Source organism: Python bivittatus, unplaced genomic scaffold (assembly GCF_059951505.1).
Source record: "Python bivittatus isolate LINGU-HERP-01145 unplaced genomic scaffold, Pbiv_v1 ctg000020_np1212, whole genome shotgun sequence".
In the NCBI taxonomy this organism is placed as follows: Eukaryota; Metazoa; Chordata; class Lepidosauria; order Squamata; family Pythonidae; genus Python; species Python bivittatus.
The window spans coordinates 111,091,882-111,104,902 of record NW_028277030.1 but is presented as its reverse complement, the minus strand read 5'-3'; the positions used below and the strand labels follow the sequence as shown (position 1 = coordinate 111,104,902).

The 13,021-nt window shown below is 36.2% G+C and overlaps 1 protein-coding gene across 9 annotated transcripts in view; it reads right to left on the bottom strand.

Annotated features, from left to right (window-relative positions):
• ESRRG (estrogen related receptor gamma) overlaps positions 1–13,021 on the bottom strand; it is a 439,525-nt gene that overhangs the window by 123,778 nt on the left and 302,726 nt on the right. For all 9 annotated transcript variants that reach the window (XM_088146649.1, XM_088146629.1, XM_088146635.1 and 6 more), the window contains one exon: positions 10,529–10,645. In XM_088146649.1, coding sequence (XP_088002775.1) covers positions 10,529–10,645 — 117 coding nt within the window. The remainder of the gene's footprint in view (positions 1–10,528; positions 10,646–13,021) is intronic.

Below are 13,021 nucleotides of genomic sequence, written 5' to 3'. Positions count from 1 at the left end.
TTCTTTCCTTCCTACCAAGAGGGTCAGATAAGTCTTTACAGTACTCTTTTATCATTCCACTGTTCCATAAAACATGGCTGAGGAAACAAAATGTGCTAATTCAGAAATGCTTACATTTATTTGAGATAAACCTGGTTTTCTTCAACTTGTTCATATACAGGATGTACCAAAAGTCAGGCCCAATAGACAATTTATTATGTAAATTACATTAAATGTTTGATCTGGTGGCCATTTTCTTCTAAACACTTTTTCCACACGTGACCTTTGAACATTCCTAAGTACAGTAACATTTTCTCTGGGGGAAAAAAATAAAACTGGTTGTAATTGGCCTATGGGATCTGACTTTTGGTACATTGTGTGTGTGTGTGTGTGTGCATGTATACACACACACATACACACAGAGAGTGATCTACTTAATGTTGTTAAAATCAGAGTTTGGGTATGTTCCATCTATGATGTTTAGAGAGTATGAGGTAGATGGTTTGTGTTGGGTTTTGCTTGTATAAAATATAAACTTTGTGCAAGCACAAATGAAAATAAATCCATGATGACAAATCGACACCTAAAATGTAGAATGTACATAAAACATGCACTGGTATTACTGAAAATGGCTATGAGTGGGCTCATTAGTACGCAACAGCCAGCCAATGACATTGTCTTAAATAGTGTATAAGGATGGGGGGGGGGAGAACCTAATTATTTTATTGCTGCTTACTGAGGGCGAGAAACTGGTATGCAATTCAATCACAAAGGCATGTTTTCTGTGTTCAAGGTACAAATATTTCTACCCTTTAAAACAAGTAATATTAAAGCAGTTTTCAAGTGAAGGCAATCAGTTTTCAAAATGGATTTTCTAGCTCTAACTTTTATCATACTTTATTTTGAGGATTTGGCCTAAAACAAACTACCAGCATAAACTACCAATAACTAAGAATGCACTGTGTGGCATTCTTTTCTTTTCTTTTCTTTTCTTTTCTTTTCTTTTCTTTTCTTTTCTTTTCTTTTCTTTTCAAGACAGCTAGCTCCTGATCACAGTACTCATGTTGCAGACTGCAAATAAAATCATAATCTGGCTCAGACAAAGGGTGTCCCAGACGGTGGAAAATGACAGATGCTAGAAACTGGCAGAAAGTCCAAGCAGCTGACTGTTGGCTCAACTGAAGAAGTGTGGCTTCATTTGTGACTAGTCCTATTACATGTTACTTGAAACAGTTTCTATAGTGAGGAAGAGCTTAATATACAAGGAATATCTGAGGGGCAGTTCCATGAGATCACACATGTGATATTTACAGCTTGTAATTTTAGTGTTTCTTGATACCCTGACTACTTTGATTGATTGAGCAGGTCATGTGTAGTTCCACATCTTTCAGCAGATCTGGTGCCAAGATCACAAAGCTTTGCCTGTTCAAACATTATAAGAAAACTATTTGGTATTGGTGGTTTAAAGTTACTCCAGCAGGACCTCACACTGAAATAAAATTCTGCCCCAAATTTGGGTGATATATATCTATATTAACTTGGGGAATGGTTCAGCCAAATTATGCCAAACTTCTAGGGTGGGGATTAAACCTGACCACACATGCACACCCCTTTGTAACTTTTTTAGTCTCAGAACACGATACATCTCTCTGCACCAAGACTATTCAATGCCTTTTGTACATGGGATAACAATCCTAATTGCTCTGAACAGCACATACACAGACCAGAGTAAGAGACAAAAATAATTTAGGCAAGTAGCCTTTCTTTGCAAAGCGCAGATGAGCTTTGTTAATCTCAGACATTTTGAAACAAATGTGTTTTGTGTGCCAAAGAGAAAGGGCTAAAGGCACTTATTCTTCTACAACTTGATGGGAAAGATGTCACATCAAACCAAATCCCACATCATTTCACCAAGTTGCTTACTCCCCCTTAGTTATCACTGACATAGCTGCCACTATTTCTGGTACATGGACAAAAGTTCACCCATTTTCCTCCCTCTGAGCTAACTCTCGTGAATATATTTTAAGGAATAATATTTCCTGAGTAAGACAAAAATGCTAATTTTCTTTTTAGCCTGGGAACTGAATATAAAACAAATGGGGATATTCATTAAATCAACGAGGGGCCAATATACTTTTGTTAATTAAAAATGATGGACTTCTAACAGTTATATAGTGCAAAAAGACTTTTGAACCCACAGAAGCTTACACCTTCTAATTTAAGAGAGAAAAATAAATGTACAATGTATGCAATAATCACAAAGGAGAAATACATTAGAGAAACTTCTGCCCCACATTAATACATTTTCTTTTCTAAAGGTTAATTTGAAACAAAGCTCTTTAATCAGACACTTCTTTTTAAAATATATGTTAAATAATTCTTGCAATACATCAGCAGTTCCCATCTGCTATTCTACCATACCACCACCTCTTTCTTCCAAAGTACAAGATTTGTACCAGAACATAAGTCATCTGGGGACACCAAATAGGGCTTAGATTCTCTAAATTGGTGTTTCCCAGTTCATAGGACATCAGAAGCTAGATTATTAATTTCTGTTATTACAAGAGAAACATAAATTAAACCAAGTGTAAGTTAAACCCAGTTGTTGTGCATTCAGGGCTTGCACTAAAAGCCGGATCCCTTTACAGCTACGGGAAACTAAGAATCCCTTCAAATAAAAAGCGCATGTAGCTTCTTATTTCAAAAGTGCTACATAAATGTTTTATTACAGGGAGAGAATTCAGTGATATGAAATATCACTGAAATAAATTTCTTCTTTTTATTTATCTATTTGGAAATACTTTTTCTTGGATATCATGAAAAGCTTATGCTTTCTCTTTCTCTCCATTTTTGAAGGCCACAGAGAGTTACTCTTCCTTGCACAATCACTTCTGTTTTCTACTTGGCAGAGTAATGTTATTAGTCTGTGAAAGAAATTTGCCTTTGTAATCTATTATGCATGGGTTCTTTGCAAAGAAGAACTTGCTATGAAGAATGTTATTAAATCAGCCTTCTCTTCCATGGCCTCAGAACATAGACAGCGATAAGATGGTTTTATTTACAAAGTCTTAGTTTGCTTATGGTTTCCGAGAGCATGACTAAAAATATTTTGTGACGTCTTCTATGCATACCTCTGCTTATGGACTGAACACATAGTAACTAGCCTCTCTATTGAACAAGATATAGAGGGTTCTGTATTTCACTGACAGCTCAGGGTTAAGCTCCATACATAGGGTTAACCCTCAGGGTTAAGCTCCATACATACACAGACATGCAAACTGGCTCTGGAGTCACATGCAGCAGGAATTGACACTCAATGGTCAAAGCGTGTTTTTTTAATGTGGTTTTCATCTTATCTGAATACAATTGCCAAAATGCAGCGGTGTACTTTCCCACTATTCCGAGACAGGAAGCACGTTAGTCTCTAAATTTGCTTAGCACACTTAACAAAAACAAAGAAAGCTCCCCCTAAGAGGGAGGAGAGGGACAGAAAAACCCAGTCTTTCCCAGCTGCTTGAGGCAGCTCTACTTACTCTGCATCATCCCAGACTTGCTGCCACATTTGCTCTTCCCCAAAGTGAGACCCACATCCATCCAAAGGTTGGCCAACCCTGGCATAGATGAAATCACACCATCATTGCATGCATCCTTTCTCACTGTTGCTAATAATCCAGAATGCTTCCGGATTTAATTCCTTCTGATTTCTCTTCTACAGCTGATTACACTGGCGCAGGTGTAAAGTCTTCGTCAGGAATGACCAGTCAGAAAACCTCTCTGTTCCACAGTGTCATTCAGGCATTCTGCATAGGATTCTAAATAGCTGGGGAAGCAATGTCTGATTTTCCTACACTTAATATCTGCTTGTTTTCCTACACTTAGTATCTCATCCTCTGTTGGCCCTGCTTCTGCCTGTATGTTAGAGAAGCTCTGATATATTCATATAGATACTCCCTTTCATTTGGCACTCTGCAGTACTTCAAGTGGTAGCTGCTCTCTGTAGTCTGAGACAAGTACATCATACCAGATTTTTGTTAACCTTAGTAAGAAAAACTGGCAACGGAGCAGTGTTCCCGGTTGAATTAATTGTACTGCCCATATTTACATCACCTGAAAATCTTGTATTCCATTTAGAATGGAATGACAAGTTCTGCATATTGTTATCCTGTGTGTTTTAATCAGCAGCAGAGCTCTTGATTTGACTTACAAGGAATGGTGAGGAATAAACAAAAACAGAGCCATTTCTCTCCTGTCTCTGTGCTGATTGATTATCAAATGAACTTATGGTATACCATCCAATTAGTGAACATGCATCAGTTCCTCAGTTAACAAATGAGCCTGGCTAGCCACTAAGAGAGATCTCAAGAATTTCAAATGACAGCAGAGCATAAGTAATTAAAGATAGCAACCGTAGATGCAACAATGCTAATACACAGGAAGGATCATGGCAGCATAAAAAGTGTAAATGACTAGTCCATAGTTAAAGCAGGATTAAAAAGAGCTTTTTCAACAGACATAGTCAGCTTGATGTGGGATAGGGCATTGTTTCATTCTGAGGAACCAGTGGCATATGAAAAAAGGGACCTCATGGTAGACAGAGTCAGAGGTTAAAGCAGAAAAAAATTACAAAGTTTTGCAGTGTTTACAAAACTGCAGTGTGGGTTGCTTCTGCCTCTGCCTATGTGCGGTGATGTGCCTTTCTCCTTTTGCTGCCTTCCAACATGAAAAGAGGCGAAGGGCCATAGAACAGCTCCCCTCATCCCCAGCTCTAAACAATATATGGCTTGGACCTGGGCACTTGGTGCTCACCTCAGCTTGTCTGTATACTGAGGTCAGAAAGAGAGGCTCTTCACTCGATGCTTCTGCCATCTGAGCTGGGGTAAGGCAGGATGGCAACAGGCCCATTCATACTGGCTATTTTTAATTGCTGATCTTGTTTATTTATGCATGAGCACAGGTAAGCCTGCATCACTTCATCTGATGTTATTGGTCTTAGAAACAGTTGGTGGAAGGCTGTTACATACATCTACTAAATACACAAACTCTGGAGGGTTCCATCAATAAGGTAACGTATATTGAGGCATGGAAGCCCAAATAGTACATACATTATATAACTACCCTTTACTCACTCTTTTGAATATCAACACGTGACATTTTATTTATTTATTATATATATCATATTTATATAGCCACCCATCTCACACAAAGTGACTCTGGGTGGCTATATAATTATCATATATTGTGTCACTGCTCTTTTTCTTCCTTTTTTCTTTTTTACATTTAACAAACTTTTGTCTTTCATTTTCCTGCTCCCATGTTGTGAGAGTCACAGCAACTGTAGAGGGGTAAATTTTCTAATAAGGAACTTCCTGGCATTCACTTTGATAAAATCTTTTCTGGAGGGAAACTAAGATAACCAGTCCTTGGGGACATTTTAGATCAGTATTTTTCAAACTTGGCAACTTTAAGTTGCGTGGACTTCAACTCCCAGAATTCCCGAGCCAGCTTTAGAAGTTGATGAATGCAAACAGTATTGCTCCCTACACCACAAAAGATACTAAAAGATTCAAGGGAACCCTAAAATTTGCAGAAATGCAAAACCAACCAATCAACCCAAACTTTTCAGAAAAAGAAAAGATCAGTGGTGACCAGCATGTTCAAAAACCATGAAAACATGAAATTGCCGAGCAGGGAATGGTATATACAGCAGCAACTACTACTGCACTGTGGATGTATATGTCTAAAAATTCAGAAATTCATTTTTATAGCCCCTGGTTATAATTCACACTTTTGGTAATAGCTCAGTGCCAAAATACCTGTGACCACAGGCTGAGGTCTCATGAAATTTGAGCGTATTTATGTAAGACTTTGACATCTTTCAAAAGTTCCTCAACTTTAAAAAAAAAACAAATGGAAGGATTTGTTGAGTGCTATAGCAATCCATTGACAAAATGTTCTCAAAGACAGCATAGCTAGCTGGCTGGAACACTGAATAGCAATATTCTAGGTATATACAAAGTCTTTCTGTCTGTTATCTATACAGTACTGGCAGAGAACTTTGGGAACTTAGACATCTGCCATGGAAAGGTCAAAATCTGGCATTTTACAGTAGCATCTGTCTGGACACTGAAAACAGATTGTTAGTCTACTTGTTTGGATTTAGCAAGGCTTCTGCCTTGTTCACACTAATTTCTGAATTAATAAAGATGTTTACATAAGAACCACATTGTCCAGTATGTATTTTCCAACAAGAAGATACTATGTTTTTATGAAAGCTAGAGTAATTCAAGTCTTGCAACTATTTATTTTTAAGTAAATAGATTTAGGCTGTCATTTTTTATTCATACTGTGCCATCAGCATGTAGCAACTGCTGTAGCCAACATGAAGGTTGCAACAGTAAATTTTATTATAGACTGGTAATTTAATTGAACAGATTTACATTTGAATAGATGGCCTCCTCTGGCATGCTGCATGGGATTAAATTTTTTTAAGTATACATTAAAAACAAACTGAGACACAGCAACTCAATCCTGTTCTACAAGCTAAGGGATATAGCAAGAATAAATCTGTTTGATTCTCCCTTCTACTGTTTTTCTAAGCACCAGAAAAATAGCAGGAATAAGCAGTATATTTTCAATTTAAAGAAAGTGCAAACTTTCATTATATTTGCTTCTTAAATATAGTTTAAAGACTGCCCATATTTCACAAATCTTAAAGCATTTAACTTACTGAACACTGAGGCTTAACACTGAATAAGGAATAAGGGTGACATCTCCTGTTAGCCCCTGAAACTGGCTCTTAATATCTTGTTTGGGTCAAATCTGTGAAATTTATAAAATAGTTAAGAAACCTCTGCTGCTAGGACAGGCACTCTCAGTATCTAACGTTGTGTGTGAATTTCTAGCACTGCTAATGAGCATCACATTTAGTTATCAAACATAAAAATATTTCTTTGAGTAGTTAAGTTGTACATTGAGTCAAGCTGTAATGAGTCTCTTCAACTTCTCTGGAAATTGGATCAATCTATTGGTTCCCTGAAGCTCACTTAAGAAAAGAGCAATTCATGCTTAGATTTGGAAATCAACCACTTACCAAACAAAATAAGTCAAATAAAGGTCAATTCCTACACATGTCACATATTCTCTAGGGCAGAAACGTCCTTAATTTCATGCTGCCATCTCAAGACTAGACAATTAAAACTGCTGAACCCTCTGTATGGAACTAATTATACATATCTGAGATAGAGCACTTTAAAGTTGCATTCCAAACAAGTCTAAAATGGAATAAAAAAAAAAAATTATTTGTTTTTGGGATTTCTATCAGTTTAAAAAATTATTATTTTCAGAGGCACACTCTACCAGGTGCCAGAATCTACATAAAGCAGTAAAATAATTGTGACCTCCTCTCAAGGAGCATAGGGAAACTTTTTTCTTTCTTTTTTTTGCCACAGTTATCTTATTCTAACTTCATTTTTAAATTTCATTTTGTTTTCCAAAGAACGAAGAGATTAAACAGTGAGTGTTCAACCTTTCAATATTTTCCCAGCTTAAATTGCCACTTGAAGCTGCTATCAACCATGCTGGGGAAAAATAAAGGCATGATTTTTGCACTTATATTTTTCCACTGTGAAATTTTGCTTTGTTGTTTGATGATGGGAGATCCAGTCATGGCTTTCCCTAATCATTCTAGTTTGGGAGTGAATTTTCTGTGAAAATACTTATCTTGAAGGTAGGGGTCAAAATGCCTTTTATTTACAAACTTCCAAAACAAAATAAGAACAGTAGCATAAATAGCTTGAGGAAAAGATCCATGTTGATCACTTTCACAAAGCTCAGTTACTAAGATGACAGGAAGTACAAAAATCTATTACATGAAGGGAAAAAAAAATGGCAATATGAGTCAATCCACCCAATGCCTTTCTCTTTCATCTGGACAAATAGATTAAGCAGTAATAACTGGCTGAAAAGGACTCATATTAAGGATGTTGTTTGCGTGTTCATGTTAAGCTTCCATTAAAGGTTTTTGTATTATGGTTTCATAACATGAAACAAATTAGGGTTTCCATATGGAGGAAGCCCTCTCCAGATCTGAATAAAAAAGCCAAATCCGGTATCACTTAATGAGGCAGAGTCCCCACTGAATTAGATAGGAATTTTTCCAGCATAAAACTAAAGGCAGCAGGATTTGGCTCACAGGACCATCATGCCTGCCAAAGCAACCATACACAGAATGAGGTTTATTCTAAGTAAGTATAATCCAATAAGAGTATGTCTGAAAGGGTGCGATAGGCCTAATTTTTCTGCTATTGCTCAGTTAGCGCATGTTTGTTTATTATATAGATTTGTAAGGCCACCCAACTCAGCAATGACTCTACACACTGACTTGTCAAGTCAACAACAGTCATAGGAAAATTGGTTTCTGAGGAAAAAATGTGAACTTCAGTTTCTGAATGGAAAATCAAACCATATTTTCATTGCAAACTGCATTTTAGGATAAATGCTGAACCTACATCATGGCCTTTTGAGATACCTCAATATGGATTTCTCCGATTAAGACTAGAAATTTGTGACATGCTATATATAATTGCATCATATTTGCCTGAACTGTAGAACAGATAAAATTGTATTCTCCTTGAGGAATACAACCTAAATCTATTCTATTTTCTATCTAGGCTGCAGTTCTGCAGATACATCCAGCAGTAAGTTCTACTCAGTTCAAAGGCACTTCGAAATAGACATGTATATGACTGAATGGTTAAAATCTGTAGTTCTCACTTTTCTTGCTTTCACCAGTACAAAAGCTTGATTCCCCACCCCCCCAACAGAGTAAGGGCCCTTGAGCTGATGGGTCAGAAATCAATACTAAGTTACAGCCCAATGGAAGGTGAGCTGCCATAATGACATTCTACTATATGTCAAAGAAGTAAGTCATCAAAATCACGTCTGTGAAAAAAGTGGGTCCCAGTCTAAAAAGGCTGAAGGCTGCTGCAGGAAAATAGATGCACTACAAACAACTCTAGATTTCAAAAATCTCATGCTGACCATCTGCTGTGGGAGATATGTAGACCACATTATACTATCCAAAAGAAAAAAAAAATAGATGGTAATTCAATATTTTTGTATTTGAAGGACAAACCACAATCAAAACATGCCTTAAAATTATAGGAATTGTATCTAAGTGTATGAACTCTTAATAGCTGTGAGGTAAATTATGTCTCTGCTGTTCTGATTTCACTGACTTCAGCAGACTCAGTATTTAGATTGGCTGTATAATCAGACCTACCTATATGTTGTACATAATAGGGCTATACAAAGCATTTGAAAGGGTACTTAGCAAAGTACACTGGCATAAATAGTTTCTTGACGTAGAGAGCCTGCCATCTTTCAGAAGGCTTGGCACTGCTGCTTCAGTGGTTTCCCAAATTGTTTGCGCACACTAGGGGTGCACAGACAATACGTCTGTGGGGAATGTCAGAAAAGCAAAGTGACCGTGCATGCACGTTCATGGAGAGAGGACCTCATGGAGGGCACAGTTGACTCAATGCTTCAAGGACAGGTACTTCAACTGCAGCAATGTATTTCATAAAATACCTTTTCAAATACAGGCTGTACTGCCCTAATATGCAATCAATCTACAGAAAAATAACAAGAAGAAAATCAAGCAGTAATTGGAAAGGATGATGGTGATGGTATTCTTTTGATACACCAATATTTTCCACTTCCAGGGCTGGTTCATATCCTGGAAGCTCAACATAATTCAATTTTTTAATTTTTTAATTTAATATTAATTTTAATTTAATAATTTCAACACAATAATAAAAAAGCCCTGCACACTTTTGTCAAACGGCTCTCCATCCAGTGATTTGCATTTCTCAGCTGCTGGCGGTTCATCTTGTAAATGTTCATAAAGTTACATAGTACTATAGTGGTACATGCTGTTTAGAGCTACTCTGCTTAATGTATCCCTCCTTTATTTCCAAATTTTAACAGATTTTTAATCAGTAGAACTTCTCATCCATTACTAGATTTATATATAGAATCTGTGAATTACAATTTTGTTCAGTTTCTCATATCTTAGATTCTCATTTCTAGATTGACTCTGCATACAATTAATCCATTAGATATAGATATATCTCCTAATAAACAGATTTTTGTGTATACTTTTTATAATCCATGAAAAATTGGTAAGATATTTTTTCTAATTGCCTGAGTTTTTGAGAACATGTGTGAAGCATTTTCCCTAAGATATTCATTTTATAGGCATTTCTATTGGATAACAGCATTTAAAAATATACAAATATCAAAGTATAATGTTCAGTGGATACATCAGAGAAAAATGAATTAGGTTTGCTTGCATTAAACTACTAAATGAAGACATTTCTCTCCATCTCTATGTAGCAATTATATGGTTTTATTTTCAACAACAATAAATAACATCCCAAAGTGAATTTTCAAACAGTAAGTCATCAAATACATTGCATTTCTCAAATTAAAGTATAGTTCTTAACAGTGTTTATGAACAATTATGTAAAAGGACTTTGATCAGCCTTACCTTCTTTCAGCATGCCAACTTTTAGACACTTCATAAAACGACAAGCTTGGCAGGATTTGCGTCTGCGCTTTGTGATTTCACATTCATTTGTTGCTGGGCAGCTGTATTCTATGTTACCTAAAATGTTTAAAGTACATAAACAGAAGAATCCATTGAGAAATATCAGCTATAATTGTGTTAATCATCTAGAAAAAACACAAATGTGACTGAAGGTCTAAACAAGAAAACCATGAAATTGAAAATGTTAGCAACTGGGCTTAAATTCTTTTTACAGGCACATTGTTTTGTTTTTGCAAACACTACTGAATACTAAAGAAAACTACAAAACCAGAATATTAAAATCATGTATCCTGATACAGCTTAAAACTTTAAGTAGGCTATTGCTTAGCATATAGCATTCTTCCACAATGTAGGAAATGCAGAGTTTTGCAAATTGGTTCTACCTAAACTTTTAAAGCATTTTGCTATTGCTTGCTTCTCAAGAAAATGCATTAGATGTGCTGATGTGATAGCAGGACCCAGCTTACACACTATTCCACTCTTCAGTAGTTTAGGAAATCGCAAGAATATATTATCAGAACTATCCATATTTTTGCACACTACTAAGATGCTAGAATGGGGAAAGGAACTCTTTTTAAAGATATGACTTGATGAGTTACAGGATTCTGAAATTTTGGATTTGTGCCAGGGAGATTCCCTCTCAGCCATGGCAATTTATTGGGTGACTTTCTCCAATCACTTTTTTTTTTTAATCCCAACATAAATTGCAGGGTTGTTGTTGTGGGGAACAATGGAAGGAGGAAGGAACAACTGAAGGAAAGGAATGATATAAATCTAACACATAAACGATACATTAAAATCAAATTAATTGTATGAAATTCAGCTGAGAGTTCCAGGTGGGCTTGAACCACATCTATTTTAGCATCTCAAGGAGAGGCAGCAAACTGTGATCTGCATACATCTCTCACCTGACACCTGTTTTGGCTATAAACACAGAACCTTTTGTTTTAGTTTGATACCAGTAATAGTTTGTGATCAGATCATCTTTGCTTAATCTTCTATTGTGAGTGGGAATAAATCAGTTTCAAAATCTAGTTTATAATCTGGTTTGTTTTTATTAACTACAATTAATATTTGTCACAGTTTAGGTTTTGGACATAATGTTAAATTGTGGCTAATCAAAAAGAAAAGCAAAACTTTCCAGCCCTTCTGGGTGGTTGGGCCAGGATGGGAGATGGTTTACAGTATTACATCTTATTCTCATTATACTATGCTGAATTATTTCATGATGAACATGAGGATGGTACAGTGATAATCTAGCCTAATCTAGCAGCTAGTTAACTGTTCTACTGTAGTTTTGCACCTCAGTTTATCCTGGAGGCACAGATATATATCCACCCCAATATGGTAAAGAAATAGACATTTATGAGAAAAAGATTGCTGAAGCTCTGTTTTTCTCACATTCACTGGATTTATTCCTAATTTAAAGGGGGAAAAAAGGACATTGAGGCAGAAGCAGAGAACTGTTTCCTTGAGGTAAGCATGCAAACCTGTATTTGCATGACTGTATTTTTAAAAGTTAAAGAAAATGAAGAGAGACTCCACAGCCACCACGTACATTTTAGAGAATAAGGTCAATCCTGATTCATCCCAACCATATTTTTAAGGGAAGAACACCATTACCTAGTTTTTGTTTCTTCAACCTTTTATTCTCCATGGTTTTGATGTGAATGAAACACCCAAACTTGCTTTGACCAGGATTCATGGTGGAATTCTTAAAAAAGAAATCCACTAAAGCTTCATCATCATAAGGTAGCTAAGGGAAGGGTATAATAGGGACTTATAAAATGATGCACAGGGTGGGAAAGTACAAAGTAAATATAAAATGCACCAAAGAGAGAGAGATTTTCTCCTTCCCTTCTATTTCTAGACCTCAGAATGGAACACTGGAAATATTCTTTCATTCAACTTATGGAATTCACTGCCATCAAATAAAATAGTGATAATTGCCTTATGCTTTTTAAAAAGGCCTAGATGAGTTCAGGAAGAAGAGACTTATCAATATCTATTCATTAAGTAACATTTTGTTGAGAAGCAGCATGGGTTTGAGAGGCAGAATGCAATTGAGTTATCAACCAAAAAGCATGAACCTTTTCTTGATTTTATATTCCGTTCATGGGATTCCTGGAAGCATCTGACTGAACGAAATACAAAATAATTTCTGCACTTGATAGACCTTCCGTCTGCTTTAACAGAGGTTTTCTTGTGTTCTTTTTCAATATCATATGCTAATTCAAAGAGGGGAAACGTATCTTTTAAGATAAGCTTAGCCATTTGACTAATATATGTGTCCTTACTGACTTGAACATGCACAATTACACTTAGTGGGTGCAATCTGCAGTGGTAGTACTTCATGGAAAGAATAAAAATGCTTTTCCCCATCAGTGTTTCCCCATCTTGCTTTTAGAAGTATTTTGTTACTTTCTAACCCTT